At 40.0% G+C, this 26800-nt stretch overlaps 1 protein-coding gene and 2 non-coding genes across 3 annotated transcripts; 1 reads left to right on the top strand and 2 right to left on the bottom strand.

Moving 5' to 3' along the window:
• Positions 1–2457: 2457 nt before the first annotated feature.
• Positions 2458–2564, bottom strand: LOC150036238 (small nucleolar RNA R71). Its single transcript, XR_016529929.1, has one exon. It is a non-coding gene; the product is annotated as a small nucleolar RNA R71 (small nucleolar RNA).
• A 711-nt stretch (positions 2565–3275) lies between these two features.
• LOC150036237 (small nucleolar RNA R71) lies at positions 3276–3382 on the bottom strand. The gene has a single exon (XR_016529928.1). It is a non-coding gene; the product is annotated as a small nucleolar RNA R71 (small nucleolar RNA).
• Positions 3383–6940: 3558 nt separating this feature from the next.
• Positions 6941–7402, top strand: LOC150036236 (uncharacterized). Its single transcript, XM_090313605.1, has one exon. The coding sequence runs from the start codon at positions 6941–6943 to the stop codon at positions 7400–7402; it is 462 nt and encodes a 153-aa protein (XP_090169731.1).
• The last annotated feature ends 19398 nt before the right edge of the window (positions 7403–26800 follow it).

The raw sequence follows: 26800 nt of genomic DNA, 5'->3' as shown, positions 1-26800 counted from the left end.
TAATCTTGAACAAACAAGAGTTCATAGCTAGCTTAGGATTAAGATCGAGTTAACCTAGGTAACATATTAAATGAAATATTCATTTTTAACAGTAAACGGTCGTTATAAAAAAAAGTGACAATTTTCATGGTCCAGTCTATATGAAAGCTCATTGCATAGGATGCCCCCACTCTCATGTCTCAACATGAACGATTTATGGATCACACCATTTGTAGCACCTTACAACTTCTTGTAACAACTACAGAGTGGGCCGCATTGATAATGGGCAGAAATGCATGTTATTATAATGCAAAGATATAAAACAATGTTGGATTGCGACAGTTAAAATATGTAAAATCGTGTCCAAAAGCATTAAGTTGAGAATATTGCGATCGAATTCGTCCATCTCATTAAAATAGCTAATTTACGTATTTTGTGCAAGAAAATGCGTTGGCACAAGTCAAAATTGCAGATTGCGACCGCAAGGCTATGTAATCATATGCGCGTGAAGATCTGCCCAAGAAAATAGAGAAGGTGCATGGAAGCTTAATAAATCACGATGGGACAGAAATCTGATGACATTCAATTCGAATTAAGTTGACAAGCCATTAACGAAACACTATAGTAAGTACAGGTGACAATTAATTGGCACATCAGACGAGAATTAATAACATCGTGCAAGAGATAAGCTTTATAAATATCTGGCCACTTTCAGGGTTCCGCTATTCAGAATTTAGAGTCTTCCTCACCATATACTTAGATAGTCGTAGTTTGTAATTTTATATACTTAGAAGGCGGAGGCGAGTGAAGAGAGAAGATGTCGAAAGATCGTCCTGATTAACTCGAAAGAGTGTCGGGAAGCATTGCATAGAAAGGACCGACACTAAGCAAGAACTTCTGTTGGGTAGAATAGAGAAAACTCAGTGTAAAAGCCCTGGGACGTATTGCTACCAGGCTTTCTACCTTATTTTCCATTGTCATTCTGTATTTTGATCTTGTTTATAAAATGGAATTTGCATCTCTACATTTGTTCACTCTCTTTACATTACGCATGAGAACTAAACTGTCGATGGGTTGATAGCTAGCATAACCTGAGATCTTCACTTTATGCGATCATCTTGTAATGTATGCCATTCATCCTTTAGACAGGGTGGTCTAAGGATAGAATCTAGGCTTGGAAAAGTCATATTAGAATCTATGCAGGAGAGTCAGATTAGAACCGCATAATCAAGAGATAGAAACTTAGGAAATTCTGTTTTCTAAACGCATCGCATGCACCCTAGAGAGAGGATATGATGGTATGCGGTCACCTTGTATCTGTGTGCATCATTCATCATCGCATAGACAAGGAATAAAGACTTAGGAAGATAAATCATCGTTATCACATGCGTTAAAATTAATAGCAATAGCATGGAAGATAAATTGTTGTTGCATGTGTGTAGCATGATCGCATAGCTTGAACACAATCTCAGGAAGTACTAGTTGCATACCTTCTCAACTCATTCCCCCACATTCTCATTGTAACTTTCGTTGTTATTGACTCTTTTCTCAATTCTGCCGCATAGAATCTATACATTAAACAAACATACCAACCAACGCATTGTTTTATTTGTCACCGCAAATAAATCTGAGATCATCGTCTCATACTGTCTCCATAGTCCCTATGTTCGACCTTGGGCTTACCAGACAACCTAGTAGAATTTATACTTGGATTTTGCTAGGAAAACTTACATGTACAACGCATACACCACCATCACATTATACACCATTATTTCATCATATTCACAACACATCAAGTTTTTGGCGCCATTGTCTGGGACTACGGCAATAATGATTGTGCTAACGATAACTTTTTGATTTTCTTTGCAGACGCTCCATCTCTGTGCACTGCCTCTCCTTAGGTAAAGGAAGAAATGGGCGTCATATGAGCGAAGGACAAAATTCTAAGCCCAATTACGACCTAGAGATTGAGAGAACTTTTCAAAGAAGAAGAAGAAACAACCGCCAACGACAATAAGAGAAAATCCCAATATGGTGGAGAAACCATAAGATAGAGCATCAAACACAAATAATATCATGGCGAACCCCATCCTCTTGGCGAACGACCGCAATAGGCCCATCCGAGATTGTGGGTCACCCAACCTTTATGATTTCTCGCCAGGAATCATGAGGCCAGCCTTAGACGGATGGAGGTTCGAGGTGAAACCGGTGATGCTACATATGATTCAAACTGTCAGACAGTTTGGCGGTAGGCGTGGCGAGGATCCGCACGCCCACCTCCAGAGTTTTATTGAAATCTGCAATATGTTTTTGTTCCCAAACATTTATGCTGAGGAGGTTCGATTAACATTGTTTCGATTTTCGTTGTGTGACCAGGCATGGAAAAGGACTTACTTTCTCAAACCAGGGGAGATTACATCATAGGAACAGGTAGTTGAAAAATTCATGAAGAAGTACTTCCCCCTGACAAAAAATGCCAGAAAGAGGAAGTTGATTACCAATTTTGAACAGGATATTGATGAATCGTTCAGTGACGCCTGGGTGAGGTTTAAAAGGCTGGTAAGAGATTGCCCGCATAATGGCTTACTAGATTGTCTACAAATGGAAATTTTCTACCACGGTTTGAATCCTGCATCGCAGACGGCTACCAATGCGGCAGCAGCTAGAGTTCTACTCGATAAAACATACGATGAGGCTAAGAATATACTTGATCGCATTTCAAAGAACCATGAAGACTGAAGAGAAAGCGATCAAAGACTGAGAATTAAAGACAGTGACACAAGTAATGAGGCCATCGTATCTTTGCAAAACCAAATGACTGCATTGCTGAATTTAATACAAGAATCGCAATCAGTAGCCCAGGAATGCATAGGGGGCAGGTCAACGCAATCAACCAAACGAGCGCAAGTTGTGCCACTTGTGGTGAAGGCCATCCAATGGAAGAGTGTCCGAGGAATCCACAGTCTGACTATTTCGTGAAGAATAATTCGTTTTCCAATACTTACTACTTTGGGTGGAGAAACACCCTAACTTCGTATGGAAAAATCAACAAAATTTCAACCAATGACGCAAAAGGAAGGGCCACCATGATTTTTCCTGCGAACAAACAATCAAATGCAAAATCAAGCTAGTAGTTTGCAGGCGTCGCAATCTTCATCCTTGGAGAACTTACTGAAGCAATATATTGAAAAGAATGAAACAGTGCTTCAAAATCAAGTGGCGTTTATCCGCAATCATCATAGGAACAGGTAGTTGAAAAATTCATGAAGAAGTACTTCCCCCTGACAAAAAATGCCAGAAAGAGGAAGTTGATTACCAATTTTGAACAGGATATTGATGAATCGTTCAGTGACGCCTGGGTGAGGTTTAAAAGGCTGGTAAGAGATTGCCCGCATAATGGCTTACTAGATTGTCTACAAATGGAAATTTTCTACCACGGTTTGAATCCTGCATCGCAGACGGCTACCAATGCGGCAGCAGCTAGAGTTCTACTCGATAAAACATACGATGAGGCTAAGAATATACTTGATCGCATTTCAAAGAACCATGAAGACTGAAGAGAAAGCGATCAAAGACTGAGAATTAAAGACAGTGACACAAGTAATGAGGCCATCGTATCTTTGCAAAACCAAATGACTGCATTGCTGAATTTAATACAAGAATCGCAATCAGTAGCCCAGGAATGCATAGGGGGCAGGTCAACGCAATCAACCAAACGAGCGCAAGTTGTGCCACTTGTGGTGAAGGCCATCCAATGGAAGAGTGTCCGAGGAATCCACAGTCTGACTATTTCGTGAAGAATAATTCGTTTTCCAATACTTACTACTTTGGGTGGAGAAACACCCTAACTTCGTATGGAAAAATCAACAAAATTTCAACCAATGACGCAAAAGGAAGGGCCACCATGATTTTTCCTGCGAACAAACATCAAATGCAAAATCAAGCTAGTAGTTTGCAGGCGTCGCAATCTTCATCCTTGGAGAACTTACTGAAGCAATATATTGAAAAGAATGAAACAGTGCTTCAAAATCAAGTGGCGTTTATCCGCAATCTTGAAATTCAGATAGGACAGATTGTGGGCGAACTAAAAAGTAGACCATAAGGGATACTGCCAAGTTCAACAGAGCTCCCGCGCAACCTAGGGAGTGTAAGACCCTAACACTAAATCTAAAGTGGGAGGTTAAATAGAGAAGAAAAATCCTAAGTAAGGATATTAGAGCAAAGAGTGGAAAACATTAATACTAAATTATCCAAAAAGGTGACCAAAAGATCAAACGCATATGGGAGGCTTAAATATGTTGAACGCAAGAGTGCATGGAGGATGGAAGGAAGAAGACTTGAAAATTGGCCAAGGGTTTGCATATAACAAATGCAAGAGCATGCGAACACAAGCAGGGTGCATTGGAGGCATGCATCGAGTGAGCATGCTAAGCGCGCAAGCCATGCGTCGAGGCTAAGCGCACAGGTCATGCGTTGAGGCCAAGCGCACAGGCCATGCGTCGAGGCCAAGCGCGCAGCCCATGCGTCGAGCATGTATGCCGAGCGCCCTGCCTATGCGTCGAGCGGGCAAGTCGGACGCCCATCCTATGCGTCAAGCATTACCGAGTCTGCCGAGCAGCCATGCGTCGATGCCTTATGCCAAGTGCACGCCCATGCGGCGAGACATGCCCACGCGACCGAGCGCGCCTATGCGACCAAGAGTGCCTATGCGGTCAAACGCGCCTATGCGGCCAAATGCACAAGCGCCTAGACAGCACACCTATGCATCAATGATTAGCGTCGTGTCCATGCTTAGTAGACCGAGCAAGCATACCTAGAAATCCATGCGTCGAGGGTGAGTGGCCACCCTATGCATTGGTGATGGCTGACTCATGTGATGGCTAAGTGGGACTTTGATGAAGGAAGGTTGAATTGCTATGCGTCAAGGACAAAAGGTAAGGCTAATTGATGGAAAAACACCAAGGGAAGATGTCAAGAATTATACGATCATAAGTCTCAAACAATTTAAATAGAGGAAAATGTTTAAATATTTAAATGATTTAGGTGGCAAAAAGAGGTTCACATAAAGTTCTAGCAAGAGGTGGACAAAGAAGATTTCATGCAATGGAAGTCTTATCACCCTAAGCAGGAGGTGGGTGAAGGAGATTTCATGCAAAAAAGGGAATTTTGGCTGGCAAGCAGAGATAAGAATAACTCAAGGCTAGGCTGGGTAGGCTAAGTGTTGGCAGCTCCAAAGTGAGACGAATGGGAGATGAGTTGTCAAAAGGGGGTGAATTTGGAATGGCTATAAATAAAGGGGTTAGGCGAGAGAGATTTATTCATACCATCACCCAAAAATCTTGTGTTGAGAGCATATTTAGAGTGTTACGTTTGAGTTATTAATCTGCCAAGTTAATTAAGATCAAAAGAAACAAAGGTTGCATTGGTGAGGCATTGAGTCAGCCTAGACGCACAGGCAGCCCACACCCTATGCACACGCCTTGCAGTGCTACATCCATCCGTGCGCCTCGCTCGACGCGTCCCGCGTGCTAGCCCAGCACAGCTGCCCCCCGTGCGACGCATCACGCCCAGCGCAACAGGCCACTGTGCAACGCGCGCCCAACATATCAGCCCCCTGTGCGGCATAGGATGCCCACCTTGCCTACTGCCAAATGCCCAACTGCCTACCACAGTCCAAATAACCTCTAAAGAGGCTAATTTTAGAATTTTGGCTAAATTGGAGTAGGGTAAGCTGGTATTTTCTTTATATAATGGTATTTTGGCTATTTTGACATTATTTATTAATATAACAAGTATTAATTGAGGAATTTCCATTGATATGGAGGAATTCTCAGGAAGGTATTATCAAGGTGATTTTAGTTGAAAAACTTGCTTACGGTGAGTGTTTACTTAGTTTTATGTGTTGATATGTGGATAAATGCATATGTAAGTGCAAAATGCACGCTTATGATGTTATGTTGGTTGCCATGATATTGTTTGTGAAATTTCTATGGAAACTGAGATTATACCCTGACTACATAAGTTAGCATGCTTAAAAAGGGTACTTGACGGGAAAATATAGTCGGCCTCGGTCGGCGGGAAGTAATAGTCGGTCAATGGGAAATATAGTCAAGTTACCTAAGCATGACTAGCGGGAAAAGAATTGTCGATGTGCAAATTGGCGGGAAAAGTGGGTTATAGGAATGTTTCCATAAAAAGATGTTATGATTGATAGTATGTACATAATATGAACATGCCACGTATAGCATGGAACTAGAGGATGATGATTTATGTACACATGATTATGCATAAATTATACTGGAATTGTGATTATGTGATTGACTTCCCAAAAATATGATTTGCAAAGTGATTATTATTTTAAAAGCACCACTCACTGGGCTTAGTAGCTCACACTCTTCCAAATATTTTCTTATAAACACCCCCCCCAGGTGGGAAAGCAGAGCGTTCAGGGAGGAGTCTACAAACCACCAAAACACTAGGACTTGGTAAATTCTTAGGGCACGGCTCGAATCATGTGATAAAAGAATATAGGAACTTGAACTATAACCTCAAAGTTAGATAGATTATTGTAAACATGTTAAAGTCTTTAATAGATTGGGGGGGAGGGGGGGAAATGTTAAATTAAAATGTTGTCTTGGAATACTACTGGTGGATCCTCATGCTCCCTTCCAAGTCTTGGGGGCTAAGGCTAGAGAGGGGTGCGACATGGAGTACGGGAAAGGAGCAATGTCAAGCTATGACGTTGTGAAACGAAAAGACAATGGCGGAGGAGAAGAAGGAGCCCAATCCGACTGCTCCAATTGCGATGGAACCACAGACCTTGTTGACTCAAGAAGAAACAGAAAAACAGAAGACGATGGAATCGGAGATTGCGTCAACTTCGATGCCGAAAGAATAGGGAACCGTGATAATACAGCTGCCACCATTCCTCTAGAGACTTAAAACGAAGAAAAATGATGAAATGCAGTATCAACGCTTCATGGACATGTTGAAACAGTTGCATATCAACATCCCTTTCACTGGAGTGATTGAACAGATGCAAAAGTATGCGAAGTTTCTAAAGGACATGGTGACGAAGAAAAGGAGCACTGGCAAGTTTGCAACGGTGGCATTGACGCAAAGTTCAAAATCCATAATTCCACCGAAAATGTGCGACCCCGAAAGTTTCACAATACCTTGCTCGATCGGAGGGTTATATATTGGTCAAGTGCTTTGCGATCTCAGGGCCAGCATCAACTTAATGCCCCTTTCAATTTTTAAGCAGCTGAATATGGGGCAGCTGGCACCCACGACGGTGACTCTCCAGTTAGCTGACAGGTCCCTTGTGCATTCAGAAGGAAAGGTGAAGGATGTTTCGGTCACGATTGACAGGTCCCACTGTGATCATTTCCTTCTCTGTGGTTGTATAGTTCTCTTGCGCTGACTTAATACTGCGCCCACAGCATATCCGCTATCGTCGCACATCAACGTAAATTGTTGCATCCAATCCGGCGCCACCAGAATGGGTACGGTGATAAGCGCATCTTTTAATGTGTTGAATGCTTTGGTGCATGCCTCATCAAAATTATATTCTCAATCAACTTCAAGGAGCGGACTTAAGGGCCTTGCGATCTAGAAGAAGTTGCGAATAAATATTCTATAAAACCCAGCGTGTCCCAGAAAGCTCCTAAGTGTTTTCACGTTCACTGGTGGGGGTAACTTGAAAATTATGTCAATTTTTCCTGATCAACTTCCAATCCTTCTTTGGAGATTTTGTGACTCAAAACTATTCCTTCTTCCACCATAAAGTGACATTTTTCCCAGTTCAAAACAGGATTTGTTGCCACGCATCTCTTGTGGGAATTAATTCATTCTTGTCATTAGTGACAACTGTCATCTCCCCTTTCTTTGAAACGCATTGCACTAGGCTCACCCAGCTACTATCAGATATCGGGTAGATAACTCCTACGTTCAGCCACTTCAGTATTTCCTTCTTTACGACCTCCTTAATAACCGGGTTCAAGCGGCGTTGCCTTTCTACCGATCCTATCTTTCCTACTTCCAGACGAATCTTGTGCATACAATACGAGAGACTGATTCCTCGAATGTCCGCCAAGGTCCATCCTAAGGCCTTTGTGTTATTTCTTAGGATCTATATGAGCACATCTTCTTTCTCCTTACTCAGCGATGCAGAAATGATAACCGGAAACGTGTTGTTACTTCCTATGTAAGCATACATAAGGTGCACGGGCAACGGCTTTAACTCTATCATAGGTGGTTCTTCAAAAGATGGCTTAATGCATTGTGATGTCCGTTCAGATATCTTGAGCGGTTCAAAATTTGATTCAGTATGAATTGCAGTGCAGTCATCCTCCAATATTGCGCCAATTTCAAGATCTTCTTCCTCTAGCTCCTTCAGGGGTTTGTGCCAATGTTCTTCCCACAGTTCCTCAATATATTGGCATTTTTCCATGTCACCTGGGTACTTCAACGCATTCAACACATTGAATTTTACTTCTTGATCGTCGACCCTGATGGTCAATTCCCCTTTTTGCACATCGATCAGTGCTCGCCCTGGTGCAAGAAATGGGCAACCCAAGATGATAGGGACTTCTCTATCAGCTTCGTAATCCAATTGGAAAAAATCTGCCGAAAAGATAAACTTGTCCACTTGAACGAGTACATCCTGTATCTTGCCCTCAAGATGCTTTATTGATCTATCAGCCAACTGTAATGTGATCGTGTTGGTCTTGCATTGCCGATATCCAGCTTCTTAAAAATCGACAAGGGCATTAGATTTATGCTTGCCCCTAAATCACACAGCGCGTTCCCAACCATCTTCCCTTCTATCGTGCAGGGTAATGTAAAACTCCCAGGGTCCATTTTCGTGGGGATATTTTTTTGAAATAGTGTGCAACATACATATGTTAGTGCAACTGTTTCATTTTCCCCGATCTTTCTTTTATTGGCAAGGTTATCCTTGAGAAATTTTACATAACTCGACATCTGTTCTAGTGCTTCTATTAAGGGAATATTAATGTGTAGCTGTCAGAGAACATCCAAGAACCTCTGAAATTGCTTACTATCGTCTTTCTTCTTCAACCTGGACGGGAAAGTTGGAGGATCCCGCCTTACTTCTTGTTGCGTTGGCTGTTTGTTGAGGTCCTGTTCTTGCTGTGTTTCATTATCTGGAGGTTGCGTTGATTGAGAATTCAAGTCTTGAGAAGCTTCATCTTTGTAAGTCAACTTGCTTTTGAACTAGTTATTTTTCCATTATTAGTTGATTGGTCATCATCATAAGTCAAATCTATTGGTGTTGTTGTCGCATCTGGTACTGGTGGCATAGAGGCTGTTGTTTTGCCACTTCTCAATGTCACTGTGTGACATTGCTCTTTACCTCGCTACCCCGATGCTCCTGAGTTGCTGTGCCGCGTACCAGGTGCTTTCTTCTTTAATTCCTTCGTAAGCTGATCTATCTGCTCTTCTAGTTATTTAAGGGAGTCAGCTTGCGATTGTCTCATTGCCTCACTCTTTTCAATGTAATGTTTTAACGATGTCTCTAGAGACGAGGTGCTATAAGAGGTATCATATAAGAACGGTTGGTCATAGGGTGGTATACCTTGAGAATTACCTGCGTTACAGTCTGGAGTAATGAACACCAAAGAGTTGCCTCTATCCCGTTGATAACTGTTTTGATAGAAACTATGGCCCCCCTGGTTATGATTCCCGTCCCAACTTGAAGTTGAGTGATCCCACCAACTAGGATTGTAGATGTTGCCAAACGATTCATCGTAGACAGAATATACGGGTTGTTGATTCCATGGGCAGACTTCTACTGGATGTCTCTCTCCACATTCGACGCAATTCATTGCGGCCACGTGAGTTAACGCATTAACTTGCGCTGATCCTTGAGAGAGAGTTCTCTATTGGTTAGCCATCGTCTGGAGGAGTGAGGTCATTGTGGTCATTTGATCGACCAGTGCGTTCATTGTATCAGTTGACACATCAGCACTTTCTACTCTTTCTTGCTTTAGACCTCTTACCTTAAGCCCGATATCAATCCACTCATCAGAATGTCGCGAGATGCGATCCAAGATATTCTTTGCTTCCATATATGAGATCTATTCATTAATCCTCCTTCTGCGAAGGCATCAACAACTACTAGCGTTGATTGGTCTAAGCCATTGTAAAAGGTTTCCATCATAATACTATTGGGAATCCCGATATGCGGACAGCTCTTCAATAACTGTCGGAATCGCACCATGTGGTGCTCAAGGTTTCATAACCCTTTTGCTCAAAATTCAGCACATCCCTCCATCTCATTGCGTTGATGGCTGGAGGGAAGAATCTGTTCATGAACCTATCAACCAACTGTTCCCATGCTTTAATCTCATTCGGCTCTAATGACTGAGCTCACCTCTTTGCTTCATCCCGCAATGTGTATGAGAAAAGATATAACCTAAGTCTTTCTTTAGTCATATCAGGCATGGAGAATGCGCTGCACATGTCTACAAAATTCATCAAATGCGCATGTGGGTCTTCTCCTTGTAATCCCCCAAATTGATCCATATTCTGAATCATCAGTATAATTGGTTTTATTTCAACGCTTACATTCTTCTCAACTATTTGTCTTGAGATTCCTGGTGAAAAGTTATAGAAATCTGGCGCTGCATAGTATCTCATTGGGACATCATGATCAGCAGCAAGAAATATGGAGCCTTGTGCTGGCTCATTTTCCCTTTGATTCCCTGCGGGAGCCTTGTTATTATTAGCCATGATTCTTCACCACTTAATTCGGCCTTGATGTGCTTGTGCGCGAATAATACACTTGATCTCTGGGTCCACTTAGAATTTCTAGATCACTCCAACACTCCTAAGCCGTCAGACTGCTCTTCGTGTTGAACAGCTTGTACAAAGAGATATGTCCTGCAAAATACTACAAACATACTCAAACAATAAACCGTTAACCAATTCCTCGGCAACGGCGCCATAAACTTGTAATGCAAAATTTTGTACTATGATACAAGTCCATGCCATAAACTTGATGACATAGATTTTATGCAATGATATGCGATACTACTTCTAGATATGCATTATTAACAAATGTTCTTGTAGTATGTTGTGCGTTGTCACAAATTTCCTTGCGTTGAAACCAAGTATAATTTCACCACAAGTTTCTCGGTGTGATCCGAGGTCGAACACAGGGACTATTTGAGGTTATTATGTTATATTTGTGATATATGCGACCAGACATTTTTCAAATTAATAAAGGTTGTTTGTACAAGTATTTAAAAATGCAATAAAGTAAAGGTAAGCGATAAATGCAATAATCAAGTTCATTGCGGTAAACGTAAATTGCGATAAAATAAACCTAAGCTAAGATGATACAAGATACAGGCTTCATGATATAAGATACCGAGGTCGAGCTGGCTATGAAAATTATACAAAGATCGTGTAATGTTGTGACAAGTCTTATGTGCGAATCAGAAAGAGAAAAGATAATTAGTACAAACATCGCAAACTAAATGCGGCGAAAAAGAAAGAAGGGATGACAGTAGTCCCAAATGCAAATAATGAACTAATACCGATGAGGACCGTCATTGGCTGGCGGATCTGCATGGACTACCGCAAACTAAATGCGGCGAAAAAGAAGGATCATTTCCTTTTGCCCTTTATCGACGAGATGCTAGACCTCCTAGCAGGAAATGATTACTACTGCTTCTTGGATCGATATGTTGGCTATAACCAAATCATGATTGCTCCTAAAGATCAAGAGAAAACCACATTCACCTGCCCCTATGAAACATTTGTGTTTTGACGCATGTCGTTCGGATGCAATGCACCGAGCATTTTCCAGAGCTGTATGATGGCCATCTTTTCTGAGTATCTTGAAGATACTGTAGAAATTTTCATGGACGACTTCTCGGTGTATGGGCAAACATACGAAGTCTGTGTCAACAATCTAGAGAAGATACTGAAGAGATGTGAAGAAATGAACCTTGTGCTAAACTGGGACAAATGCCACTTCATGGTGAAGGAAGTTATTGTGCTCAGGCACAAAGTCTCCAAAGAAAAGCTCCCACCTCCAGCAAATGTGAAGGCTGCCATAAGCTTCTTAGGACATGCTGGCTTTTATCGACGTTTTGTGAAATACTTTTCAAAGATTGCTCCACCATTGAGTGCATTGCTGGAGGCAGAAAGAGCGTTTGAATTTAATGACCAATGTCTCAATGCATTCAAGATACTGAAGAACGCATTAATAATCGCACCTGTGTTGATTGCACCAGACTTGACACAACCCTTTGAACTAATGTATGACGCAAGCGGTTATACGATTGGGGCGGTGCTAGCGCAAAAGAAGAAAACAATACTACACCCCATCGCATATGCGAGTAAAACCCTGAACCCTGCTCAAACAAATTACACTACTACAGAAAAAGAATTGCTTGTGGTGATATTTGCGTTGGAAAAATTCAGAGCTTACTTGCTGGGATCCAAAGTGATTGTTCACACTGACCATTCGGCAATCAAGTACTTAATGACAAAGAAAGATGTGAAGCCAAGATTGATTCGATGGGTTCCCCTCCTCTAAGAATTCGACATGGAAATCATTGATCGCAAGGGGCTGGAGAACTAGGTTGCAGACCATTTGTCAAGATTAGAAAATTCAGAAATCGATCGCAACCAGTCAGAGGTGAATGCAACTTTCCCAGACGAGCAGCTTTTTAAAATTGAAGAATTACCATAGTATGCGGACGTGGTCAATTTTCTGGTTTGCGAACAATTCCCTGAGGATTACACAGCCCACCAGGAGAAGCGGCTCAGACATGAATGTAGATCATATTATTGGGATGAGCCAAATCTTTATAAGAGGGGATCAGACCAGATTTTGCACCTATGAGTACCAGACATTGCTCAAGTTCATAGTTTATGCATTCAAAATAAGGAATGACATAAACCTTATTGATCCCGATGGTTCTAGGTTATGATGTCTATATATTATTTCTATCTGATTTGTTCCCATATCTATACTAAGTGATATCCAAACCATTTCAATGAATTGTTCAAATACAATTCCACTGTTTACATTTATGCTAAAACTCCCACTTGGGGGTTGGTCATAGTCAACTCCATCAATACCATCAATCATATTACCATTTGTAAACAACAAAAATCCCAAACATTTGTCCGCCATTTTCGAAAAAAAAAAAAGACAAACAATAATTAATAATTGTTTTACTAATTATCAAACTTAAACAAAAACAAACCACAAAAAAAATCACAATAAGAAATATATATAGGAAATATAAGAAGTTTGTGGGTAAAAAAATATTAAATTTTGAATTAAACTAAAAATATTAAACTTTTTTAAAAAATCACAATAATTTTGTATTATACTTTTTATAAGAAGTATATTAAAAAAATCACAATAATTTTGTATTAAACTAAAAATATTAAAGTTTTTAATTTATAAACATCAATTTTTTAAGTTTTATGAATATAACTTTTTAAACATAACAATAAATTAAACTTAACAACAAATTAAACGTTTCAAATATCATAAGAAATTTATACAAAAAAATCACAATAATTTTGTACTAAACTAAAAATATTAAAGTTTTTAATTTATAAACATCAACTTTTTAGTTTTATGAACATCAACTTTTTAAACATAACAATAAATTAAATTTTTTATAACTACTTTTAAACATAACAACAAATTAAACTTTTCAAATATCATAAGAAATTTATACAAAAAAAATCACAATAATTTTGTATTAAACTAAAAATATTAAAGTTTTTAAACTATAAACATCAACTTTTTAAACATTATAATGAGGTAAACTTTTTAAAACTATTTTTTCAAATTCAATACAAAATAAAAAATTAAATACTTTTTAAAACTTTTTTTTCAAATTTAATACAAAATAAAAAATTAAATTAAATTAAACTTTTTCAAACTATTTTAAATTATATTTTCAAAATTAATACTAGAAAAATAAAATATCATAAGAAATATATTTCAAAAAATCATAATAATTTTGTATTAAACTAAAAATATTAAAGGTACAAACCTCATAATTTAATGGACGAATGTTATCATAAGAAACACAACAATAAACTATACTTAAATACAAACAAAAACAAACAAAATATAAATAAGATTAACATATTGGTATAACATCCCAACAATAAGATTAACACTAATAACAACTACTAAGATTAACACTAATAGAGAAAGAGCTACTAACATCAATATGTAAATATTAGTGAATTCAACATGATAGATCTACTAAATATAATAAAACTAGTAATAAATAAATAGTAAACTCACAAATTTAACTTATCTTTTTTGTTCTTTGTTTCCCAAACAGCAACAAAAACTATAAATATATATATATATATATAACAATATGAGAATAGGAACAAAATGTATAATTCTTTAAAAAAAAATGAAATTTTGTATAGTAAAGGTACAAACCTCACAATTTAATGGATGAATGTGGGAAAAGAAGAAGATTTGCTGAAAGCAGTGAGAAAATGAGAGCCTGAAGGCAGTGAGAATGAGAGAACGAAGGCAGTGAGGAGAAAATGAGAGGCTGATCTTAAAGGTCGAAAGACAGTGAGGAGACAATGAGAGGCTGATCTTAAAGTCAAAAGGCAGTGAGAAGAAAAGGCAGTGAGGAGAATGAGGGAAAGTTGTGAGAAAATGAGAAGAGAGGGTGGGGGTTATAACCTTAAAGGTCGAGTTTTCAAAACTCAACCCATGGGTTCGAGAAAATAATATGGATGGGACGGGACAAGACGCTGGCACACTGTAGAGATTTGGATTCATTTTAAAGGAGGTCGACGATTCAAATCACCTTGACACGCGTTGTAGAAATTCGGATTCTTAGCTAAGCGCTCGTGTAATATTTGGTATACGATCTTATAATAAAAGCTAGGCAATCGTATAGGTTTTGAGAAGGCGATCGTCTAATTGTAATAGTAAGCGATCGTGTTGGAGTTTATGGGCGATCGTGTAATGAGGAAAGAGAGCTCTCGAGAGGCCATCGCAGCGTGACACTCATCATGTACTTCCACTAGGCGATCGTGTAGTAAAGCTCAATGATCGTGAGTAAAGCTTAGCGATCATGTAGCACTTGGTATGCGATCGTATAGAAAAAGGTAGGCGATCATATAGGTTTTGATAAGGCAATCGTCTAATTGTTATAGCTAAGTGATCATGTAGGAGTTTGTGGGCGATCGTGTAGTGAGGAAAGACAAATCTTGAAAGGCCATCGCAGCGTGCCGCTCATCGTTACTTCCACTAGGCCATCGTGTAGCACTTGGTACACGATCGTATAGTAAAAGATAGGCGATCATATAGATTTTGAGAAGACGATTGTCTAATTGTAATAGCTAAGCGATCATGTAGAAGTTTGTGGGTGATTGTGTAGTGAGGAAAGAAAGCACTTGATAGGCCATCGCAGCGTGCCGCTCATCATGTACTTCCACTATGCAATCGTGTAGTAAAGCTTAGCGTTCGTGTAGCATTTGGTATACGATCGTATAGTAAAAGCTAGGCGATCGTATAGGTTTTGAGAAGGTGATCGTCTAATTGTAATAGCTAAGCGATCGTGTAGGAGTTTATGGGCAATTGTATAGTGAGGAAAGAGAGCTCTTAAGAGGCCATCACAGCGTGCCACTCATCGTGTACTTCCACTAGGTGATCGTGTAGTAAAGCTTAATGATTGTGTAGTAAAGCTTAGCAATCGTGTAGCATTTAATACACGATCGTATAGTAAAAGGTAGGCGATCATATAGGTTTTGAGAAGGCGATCATCTAATTGTAATAGCTAAGTGATCGTGTAGGAGTTTGTGGGCGATCATGTAGTGAGGAAAGAGAGTTCTCGAGAGTCGGAGTTCGGAAGACGCTATCGCGGAGAGGCCATCGTAGCATGCCGCTCATCGTCTACGTCCACTAGGCGATCGTGTAGTAAAGGTCTTCGATCATGTAGCACTTGGTATACGATCATATAGTAAAACGTATGCGATCCTATAGGTTCTGAGAAGGAGATCGTATTATAGTAATAGTTAAGCAATCATGTAGGAGTTTGTGGTCGATCGCAGAGGATTTTGTAAGCGATCGTTTAGTCATACTGAGCGATCGTGGAGAGATTGTAAACGATCCTTTAGCATCTCTTAAGCGACCGATTAATCTTGTTTGATTCCTATCGTCTAATAAAGAAGTTGTTCATTGTTCACTTGTTCCTTCTGGAAGTTTACACCTATTATTACGTTAATAAAGAATTACTAAACGATCGCATAGTAATTTTACTAAACGATTGTGAAATCGTATATAATTACTAAACGATCGCATTATAATCTATTAAACTACTAAATGATTGTGTGCGATCGTGTATAATTACTAAATGATTCTTTAATTTCCTTTAGGTCGAGGGTTTGTTATTTAATTTTCGAGAAGGTCGAGGGTTCACCCTCGACCTTCTCTTCAAATTTTCTCCTCCTCTTCTTTAGTTTTTGACAGGTCGAGGGTTGAACCCTCGTCCTCTTCTCAGGTCGAGGATCAAACCACTGATCTCTTCTTTAATTTTCGACAGGTCGAGGGTTGAACCCTCGACAAAATATTTTAAACAAAATTTCCGCCTCGAAAACTCCAAAACAACCATAGATTTCTAAATAGTTTCAAAACCACTATATTTCCCTAATCACAATAGTAAAAAAACAAAAATCCGAATGATATTATCTACTAATAAAATAAATATTAAAAAAATTATTTTTCTCTTTCTTTTCCATAATTGTGTCTTGATTCACGTGAAATTCATAATTTATTAATAAAAAATATTTTCTTTCCTTCTTTTCCAACATTCATTTCTCTTTCCATCATTTACTTCTTTCTTCATCATTCACGTGTCTTTTCTCTTTTAATCATAACTTGTCATTTCTTCTCTCTTAATTAACTTTCCTTTTCACAACCCTTTTTTCCCTATATTCTCTTTCTCAATGTCTCTCTCTTTTTTCCCATCTCTCCCTTTTTCAAAACTTCTCCTCCCTTTTCCATCATTCTTCTTCATCTTTCTCTTTCCATTTTGATTTAATCTTCTCTCTTGGACCTCTCTTTTTCTTTCTCATCTCTTCTCCCTTTTTTATAATATTTAATGATGTTACTAAACCAATATTTTCGATTAATCTGACCATGTGCTTCGTTGGCCAGCATCTGTGCCATCCCCATAATCATCGGCAATTGACCAACGAACACCGACTCATCAGCTAGCGGCGACAGTTGACTCCCCCGCTCGGTAATCACCCTTACTATTTATGTTTCTAGTTTCCTAAAAAAAGAAAAAACAGAAATAGAAATTTATTTGATAATTACTTCTTTTTTCTTGTATTTTTTCCTCACATTTGTGCTTGTTTTATAGTTTAAATGTAATTCAAAAATAAAAATATATAACATTCTTCTCCGATATACACACACACACACATTAAAATATTAAAAAAATGATTGCAAAAATTTATATTATCAAATTTAAATAAATTTTGATGTAATATTTTTTTTAGAATAGGTGATATTATTATACAACAACAAAGGGGATCCTACAGCACGGGATCAAGGCATCAAAGTAACAAATCACAAGCAAAGACAGGGCAACAAAACCAAAACAAAGCCAACAGGATAAGACCATAACAGAACCAACACATAAATGCAAACTCGCAAACCACCAAGATGAAAGATAGAGAAAAGAACCCAAACCCCCACAAACTAGGGGCTACAACAAAACAGAGAACAACGTGAAGTTCAAAAAGAAAAAACATCCATATACACAGTAGAGAAGACCAAGAAGGTCAACCTACAAGGAAGTAGCACGAGCACGAACCGTAGAGACCATACGGTGAACTAGAGCAAACACCGACCTTGGTTGGCCTCCATGCAGCCGCCGATCATGCTCCCGCCAGATGTAGTATATGGAAGCACACTAGAAAACATGGAACAACTTACTATGCACCCCTTACCCGACCCCACTTGGCACAACCAACTCAACTTTACATCCCAACCAGCCACCTGATGCGTCGAACCCAACTGACGCAACACACTAGACCACACCTCTCTCCCAAATCCACACTTAAAAAATAAATGATCTCGAGACTCCATACCTCCCCCACACAAAAGACACCCCTCCTCTGACAATAAACCCCAACTCCTCAACCAATCCCGAGTACCCAACCAGTCCCTCACTGCTAACCACGCACAAAAAAAGTGACGCGGAATACTACCCCCCGCCCACAAAATAACAACCCAAGACACCCTAGGACGATGAGAACGTATACTCTCCCAAGCACTAGCAATAGAAAACCGACAACTAGCATCCGGCACCCAAACCCAATAATCTTCTACATTCACCCTAGACCCCACTGCCTGGATAAAACCCCAGATCTCAAGCAGCTTCCATGACACTGTAGGCCATCTCCAACCTCCCTCACCATCTATGAACTTCGAAAACCTCGCTTCCAAACTACTCCTTGTATAATGAACAACCGTAGACCCGTATGAGTCCAAAATCACGCCCCCCGACAACCAAGGATCCCACCAAACAAAACAAGACTATCCATCGTCAATCATCAAACGAACTAGATGCTTGAATCTATCTCTACTTCGCAAGATAACTCTCAAGCACCAAGACCTCCCAACCTCACTCCGAACAGCCCACAATAACCGCCCACGCAAAACATATGCCTCCACCCATGCCACCCAAAGTGACCCCGACTTAATTAAAATAAGCCAAAGCAACTTCATAATAGTAGCCTTGTTCCAAGAGGCCACATGCTTCACACCCAACCCCCCTCTTCCAACGGTAAGCACACCTCATCTCAAGCCACCCGTGCACCACCCCGACTCACCACACTACCCATCCATAAATAACTACGTAACAGACGATCAACCTCATGAGTTACACACGCAGGCAACATGAAGATGCTACACCAAAAAACCTGAAAAGACTGTAAAACAAACCTAAAAAGCTGTAACCTCTCAGCAAAAGAGAGGGACCTTGCTGCCCAGCTTCTAATACGAGCTGTAATCCTCTGTATCAAAGGTGCACAATCCACAACCCTCAACCGACTTGCCAATAAAGGTAAACCTAGATACCTAACAGGCAACTAACCAAGAGAGACACCCATATATGCAGCTAGCTCCTCTACCTCCCTCGACTCCACACCTGTAACAAACATGGAACTCTTCCCAACATTTGCTACTAACCCAGATAGCTTTGCAAATTTTGTCAATACTTGCCTCATTAACTCTAAAGAATCTCTCTCAGCTGCACAGAAAATCATCAAATCGTTTGCAAAAACCAAATGAGTTAGGCCCAAACACTCACACCGATAATGGAACCTAAACCACACAGGAGGTTTATTCAACAACCTAGACAAAACCTCCATCACCATCACAAACAAAAAAGGAGACAGCGGATCCCTCTACCTCAACCCTTTCCTACCAGGAAAAAATCCTTCAAGGGAACAATTAATCATCACAGAGAACTTAGGTGAAGTAACACAAGCCCTCACCCAACTAACAAACTGAAAGGGCTTACCTATAGCCAACAACACACCAAACAGAAAATCCCAATTCACCGAATCGTAAGCCTTCTGAAGGTCTACTTTTAGCACAACGCGACTTCCTCCGCCCTTCTTGTAGTTCACCACAAGCTCCTGACACAATAAAATGCTATCGAAAATAGACCTACCCGAAACAAACGCAAACTGATTACTACTGATGAAATCAGGCAACCACAACCGTAATCTCTCAGCTAAGATCCTCAAGATACACTTACACATAACATTGGAACATGAAATGGGACGAAACTCCTCCATACGTTCAGCTCCCCACCTCTTAAGGATGATAGTAATAGCAGTAAAATTAACTCCACCAGGTAGGTAACATGTCTATAAAAAATTCAGCATAGCATCACAGAAATCATCTCCAACCACACTCCAAGAAGCTCTATATAAAAATCCACTGAAAACCCATTAGGCCCAGCAACCTTCCCAGACTTCATCGAGAACAAAGCCTTCTAAATCTCCTCCCGACTCACTGGCCGACCAAGTGCCTCCACCCCCTCCTCGGGCCAGCTAAACTGCACAATATCCCCAATTCAGGCATTAAGATCCCTATACCCCATATGCTAAGCCCCTAAGCAACCCCGAAAGAATTCTACCGCTACCCCTGCCACTCTGTCATGCACCGTCTGGCGAGTCCCCCCAGCATGCACAACCGTAAACAAGCCACTGCAGCTTCGACGAGAATGGACACAGCGATGGAAAAAAGCTGTGTTCATATCACCTAACTCCAGCCAACTGACTCTAGCCTTCTACCAAAGCGACGGATCCTTCAATCTCGCCACTGGCCAAAACAACTCAGTGGCCTAAGCCGCCTCCGCACACACTGACTCTGACTCAAGATTCCTTTCTACCGCATTAACCTCCATAACCTCTACCGCAGCCTGAACAGTCTCCATAACCTGCCTAGCCAGCCGCACCTCATTAGCTAACACAGAGATATATCTACCAAATGAAGCACGAAAAACTCGTTTCACTACCTTCAAATTTTTCACAAAACTAACCATAGGAGACACATCCTCAGACCTCCTCCACACGGACCTGATAGTATCAAGAAAACCCTCTGCCTCTGCCCAATGAGAAAAATAATGAAATGTAGGAAGCGGCCTATTCCTCGTCTCCCCTGTAGAAACCAGAAGAGAGCTACGTTTAGAAATCCCCCACTGACGAAATCTAACCTCCGAATACGAAAAAGCTACCTTCCACGACTCATTAGACAAGCATCGATCCAAACGCCGTAAAATACCATTCCCCTGAAGTTTACTAGTCCAAGTAAACCAGTTACCTGTCACACCCAACTCAACCAGATCCGCCTCCAATAACACCCCATCAAACTCCTTCATCTCCCTCAAGCTAGGGTAACCACCAAAATCCTCCAAGATACTACGAATAGCATTAAAATCTCCCAAAACAACTCCTAGAAGCTACCATGAGGCACACACATTAATCAACTAAGACCACAAGTTCCTCCTCTCACTCACGTGATTAGAGGAATATACAGCACCAATATGTACCCTAGCACTAGATACAATATCCACTAAGGTTCCAGAAATGAATTGATCCCCACTGACATCAATGGAAAAATCATAGACACTCTTCTGCCACATCATCCAGATCCTCCCAACTCTTTGCACACTATAGCTATACACACAACTCCAAGCATCACCAAACCTACCCATCACTATACCAAAATTCTGACGACGAACCCTCGTCTTAAGCAAACAATAGAAAGTAACAGATGAGGAAGCTAGAAAGTCTGCCACCACCCTACACTTGACAGGGTTATTCAAACCTCTAACATTCTAAGAACACCAAATCATGAATCTTGCAAGAGCTCACACCTACTACTTCCCATTAGGCCTTTGCCCAAACTCCTACACATCCCATCCATAATAAACAACGGATCTAGATCTGCCTGCACTAGAGCCAATGCTAATGAGTCTCCCCCTTTATCACACAACACATCAAACTGATTACGATCATCAACATACTTTACAAACCTCGTTATTCTAGGGGACCCATAAACTACTCTGCTCTTTAAGGGCGCCATACCTGGTGACTCACTACCACCCCTATGCCCTACACCTCCTCTATCATGCCTATGCCAACTACTCTTCAATCCTCCCAGTGCCCTTAATCTCATCCACTGGGCTAGCTGCCCTCACACACATACCCAAGTCCTGCCCCTTTCTCACACTCTTAATTCCCCCATTCTTCTCCAAACACCTCTCATTGATTGCCACAATACACAACTCCTGACCCTTCTCCGCACCCTGATGCTCACACACCGCCCCAATATGCCCAAAAGAACCACAACAAGAACACCTACGAGGTTTTCACTCATACACAATTGGAATAATAAACTCCTGACCCTGCATTCTAATAGTGACTGAAGGAGGCATTAACGAATGACCATCCACCTGAACACAAACCCTCATATACGACGTTGCCACTCTCTTGTTGCAACATCAAAAGAGACAGGTTTACCCACGACACTAGCTAACACTGCTAAACCCTTATCCGTCCACAACTCCACGGGAACATGCTCCAGTTTAATCCAGATAGGAACATAATAAAAAAACAAAGGTTTCAGGAACAATACCTGGAGATCACTGTCGTAATAAGATGGGCTGGCCATCCAAGTGCCATGGACCATTCTCCAGCACCCAATCCCGTGACTCTATCCTCTGAAATTTAAAGATAATCAAACCAGGTAATAGTTGGCATCTCTACATGTCCCCGAATTCTCTAAATAAGACGACAAATAACAGAATACGGGAGTTTCGCATCCACAAACTGACCAACAAGAGATTTCTCCCGCATGCAGACACCTTCATCAATAATCTCCTCACAAGGTTCAACAATAACTTTATCATTTTCAACCAATGGAGGAATGAACTTTAAATTACCCCTCAACTTAGACCTAAAAACGCCTGCCCACGAATTTCTCCCATTCACACCAGATCCAGAACCACCAAAACCACACCCCTCCTCCAACCGAACCAATTTTGGATCAAACCCTCTAGCTAAACCGATTTTAAGAGCTAGCTCCTCCTACTCACAAAGGACGTGAGTGTCCACCGATCGCCCCTCACTTCCACAAAGCTCAGCCTGTGAAACCTCCTCACTATCTGACTTATGCACCCCGAGCTTCCCAACTCCGGCCCAGCACCACGCAGCCCCCCACCAAAGTCCCCATGCCTATCGACCCTTTCCTTAGCTCCCCCTGCACCATACCACTCCCTTCACTCAGCCTCAGCCCACTCCTATCAGACACGCTCAATCCAGCTCCCTCAAGGACCACCTCAACACCCCTCACAGCCCGGTTTTCATCCGGGCCTCCAACATCCTCAAGGCTCCCAGACACCCCATTCACTTCCTATCCATCAACTAACCCAATACCTAGCCCACCCGGTTCAACCCTCACATCCCGAATTTCCTTCTTCAACCCAACACTCCCCATATAGACCCTTCACCTTCCTCAAAGCGACCGTAACAATCCAAAATCCTTTACCTCCAAAGAACAAGCACCCACTCCCACATCGATCTCCGGTCGAAGCAGACAAAAAAGTTGACGAGCAACTCACCCTCCATTCTTCTTTTTCAGTCTTAGAGGCGACCACTTACTCTCACCGTGTTAAGCCCACACCTCGAAAAGATCACCGTCTTCCAACCAATAGAACCCAGCCTCACCAGTCGACCACGAACACCTCTACCAGTCGCGCATAAAAACTATACAGCTTCGAACCTACCAGTCAACAAGTTCGCGAGTTACCAGTCAGTCGACGGCGACCATCTAACTCCAGGAACCCTGATGACTGGCAAACATGAAACGACACCACAGCTTCTATCAATCGCAAAACGAAACACGACTGGAGAAGACAAAATGGCAGCTCCTTACCTATAGCGAACGTATCAGCAGTGATGAACCCTAGATGAATCCTAGACGAAGCGGCAGCGATCCCTCATGAACCTCTTGACGCAAATTAGCAACAATAATACAATTGTTTTTGTCTTTCAATGTTGCTCAAATTTGATTTGCAATATTATTTCCCACTCAAATTGTTTCTATTTTAAAAGAAATTTATTTCGTGGAACTTGAACTTTGTATTTGTATTAATTTTTTTGAAAGTGAGTACAATCTCTAATACATAGTATTTTGATGCTTTCAAAATAAATTATAATCTTTAAGCTGGTTGATCTTCTTGAACGATCGACCTTTTGGCTTGTCGATCTTCTTTGGTGATCGACCTTTGGGTTTGTTGATCTTCTTGGATGATCGGCCTTCGGGCTTGATAATCTTCTTAGATGATCGTCCTCGATCTTGTTGATCTTCTTGGATGATCGGTCTTTGGGCTTGTTGATCTTCTTGGATGATCGACTTTTGGGCTTGATGATATCTTGGGAAGATCGACCTTTAGGCTTGTATCGGCATTTGGGTTTGTTGACCTTCTTAGACGATCGGCCTTTGTGCTTGTTGATCTTTTTGGATGATTGGCCTTTGGGCTTATTGATCTTCTTTGAGGATTAGTGTTTGCACGAGGCTTCCAAAGAAACTTGTTTCGTGGAGTTGAACTTAAGTTGGTGTTGGTGTTGATGTTAATTTGATGTGATGTGGTTCGATCTCTAGTGCTTGATCCTCTGGTTTTCTCTCGGTTGAATGCGTACGCTTGATGTATAGAAGCGGGGCGTGTGGATGTTCTTGAGCTTTGAGTTTTGGAAGAATGCTTGTATCTTCAAGGGACTTCAGTCTTCAAACGTGTTAGAATGCTTGTATCTTCAAAGGATTTCAGTCTTCAAGCGTGTTCAGAATGCTTGTATCTTCAAAGGATTTCAGCCTTCAAAATGCTTGCACCTTCAAAGGACTTTAGTCTTCAAGTACGGTCAAAATGCTTGTATCTTCAAAGGACTCCAGTCTTCAAAATGCTTATATCTTTTCAAGAGTCAAATAGTCTTCTGATTATAGAGAATTCTCTCCAAGCTCTCTGGAATGCAGAATTGCTGACCCCCACAATCGAGCAAAGCCTCTCTATTTATAGAGTTCTTCGGTGGGCTTCATGGGCTTAGGCTTGGTTGGTCCATTGACTTGGCCCCTAGGCCCAACTAATTGGATTTGGTTCTTATTTGACATTTGGGTAAAATTAAGCCTATTTTTGGGCTCAATTGGTCTTTTAACCCAAATAATAATATCGAATTGGGTCAAATTAGTTTTATCTGATTCAACGGTCATGATAAAACCATGTGGCATCATCGAAATTTGTCTTCAACTTCAATTTGGGATACATGACACCTTCTTGTTGGTCCCATATTTGATGATTTGGAATTTCGTCAATAATTTAGTGAATGACGTGACAGTTTGTGATTAGTCCAAAATTTCTCGTTCAACAAATGCCCTTTCGAGATTTATACACATATATGGGTGGATGAATTTGGGAAAATGTAATTTGAAATTAAAGAATGATTTTGACTCTTTTAATTTGATGCATCATCATGATCAAAATATGAGAATTTATCTAAAAAATTTGATTTGAAATTTTGTTTGCTTGACACATTTTTCGCCAAATAAACAAAAAATGAATTTTAGTCCTTGACTTTCTTATTCCCGAGTAAACTCTAATTTGAACTAAAGTAGAATTTATTCTCCACTTTAATTGCAAATTGAATTTTGAGTAGTATCCCAAATTCTAACAACTTTTTTTTTTTGTTTATAATAATCTCAATTCTTCATGCAAATTTGAAGTATAATTTTTGACTTTGCCTTTCTCTTGGCTTCAATTTTGATTTGGAGTAGAATTTTGAGTTCATCTTTCTCTTTACTTCAACCTTGATTTGGTGAAGCTCGGAATGCACCTATATTTTCATTTGAGGCAACACTTGTTGTATAAAAGTTTCAACATTGGATAAAATTTTATTGGTACCCAAATAGTATTTTTGTCTCATTCCAATTTGGATTTGACATAAACTTTGGAATATGCCAAATTTTGTCTTCAGAAAATTTGATTTTGACTATAATTTGAATTCAAATTCAATAATTTTGTTCGCATCCAACTCTCACCAATGTAAAATTTGAAATATACTAAAATTTTGAGCTAAAATTTTGATTTAAGTTGAATCTTGATAAAACTTGACAATTTCAAGTGAAATTTAGGTATTCAGATTATTGTTTATTAACATAGTCAAATATGGATTTCAACCAATTTTGTTAACTACCCCAAATAATTGAAAGAATCTTAATTGAATTTGAGATAAATCATCCAACAGTTTTGATTTCTTATATATATATTTCTTTAAACTTAACCACTTCCTCATCTATAAATAGAGGCAAGTCTTCAAAGAGATCATATCCAATGTAAAAGCTTCTTATTTGAATGAATTTGTATGGTTCTAGAGTTTCTGTTAGATCCATTCGATGGCGAATTGATGGAAGCACCTAAACTTTTTATGAAAGCTTTTCCTCATTTGGATTTCTATTTTCATTGAGAATTTTCTTCTACTCTCCTTTTTAATTGATTTGTTTTCCTTACTTCTTGTTGCTTTCCATGACAAAAGATCTTCAATTTGATGAGGCAAGTTGAGTCAATGGATGAAACCAACGATAGTTAAAGAAAAACATTCCCTTTTTTCTTCTTCTCTTTACTTCTTTTTTCCTTTTTCTTTTTTTTTTTTTGTTTTTTTTGGTTTTGTTTTTTCCCCTTCTTTTTTACCCATTTTTTTATGTTTTCTTTCTACTTTTAGTTTCTTCTTTTTTAGAAACAAGTCAAATTTAGGCAATGAATTGAATCTAACCTTTTTTTTTTTTTTTGCAATTTTGCCCTCTCCTTTTTTTATGCTTAATTTTTTTTATTCACCATTTTTTTAACAACTGGCCCCCACTTTTTTCTTGAATTTTGGAGATGAAGCGAAGTCGCACTTAAATTTTGAAGATGAAGTGAAGCCGTACTTGAATTTTGGAGATAAAGCGAAGTCGCACTTGAATTTTGGTAATGAAGTGGAGCCACAGTTGAATTTTGGTAATGAAGTGGAGCCGCAGTTGAATTTTGGTAATGAAGCGGAGCGAAATCGTGTTGATACTATGGAGATGAAGCGAAGCCGCACCAAACTATAGAGATAAAGCGAAGCTGCACCAGACTATAGAGATAAAGCGAAGCTGCACCAGACTATAGAGATAAAGCAAAGTCGCGCCAGACTATGGAGATGAAGGGAAACCACGTCATGACTTCAT

Source organism: Benincasa hispida, chromosome 5, assembly GCF_027475165.1.
Source record: "Benincasa hispida cultivar pf3 chromosome 5, pf3_genome.v1.1, whole genome shotgun sequence".
Lineage (NCBI taxonomy): Eukaryota > Viridiplantae > Streptophyta > Magnoliopsida > Cucurbitales > Cucurbitaceae > Benincasa > Benincasa hispida.
This window is presented reverse-complemented; position numbering and strand designations above follow the sequence as displayed.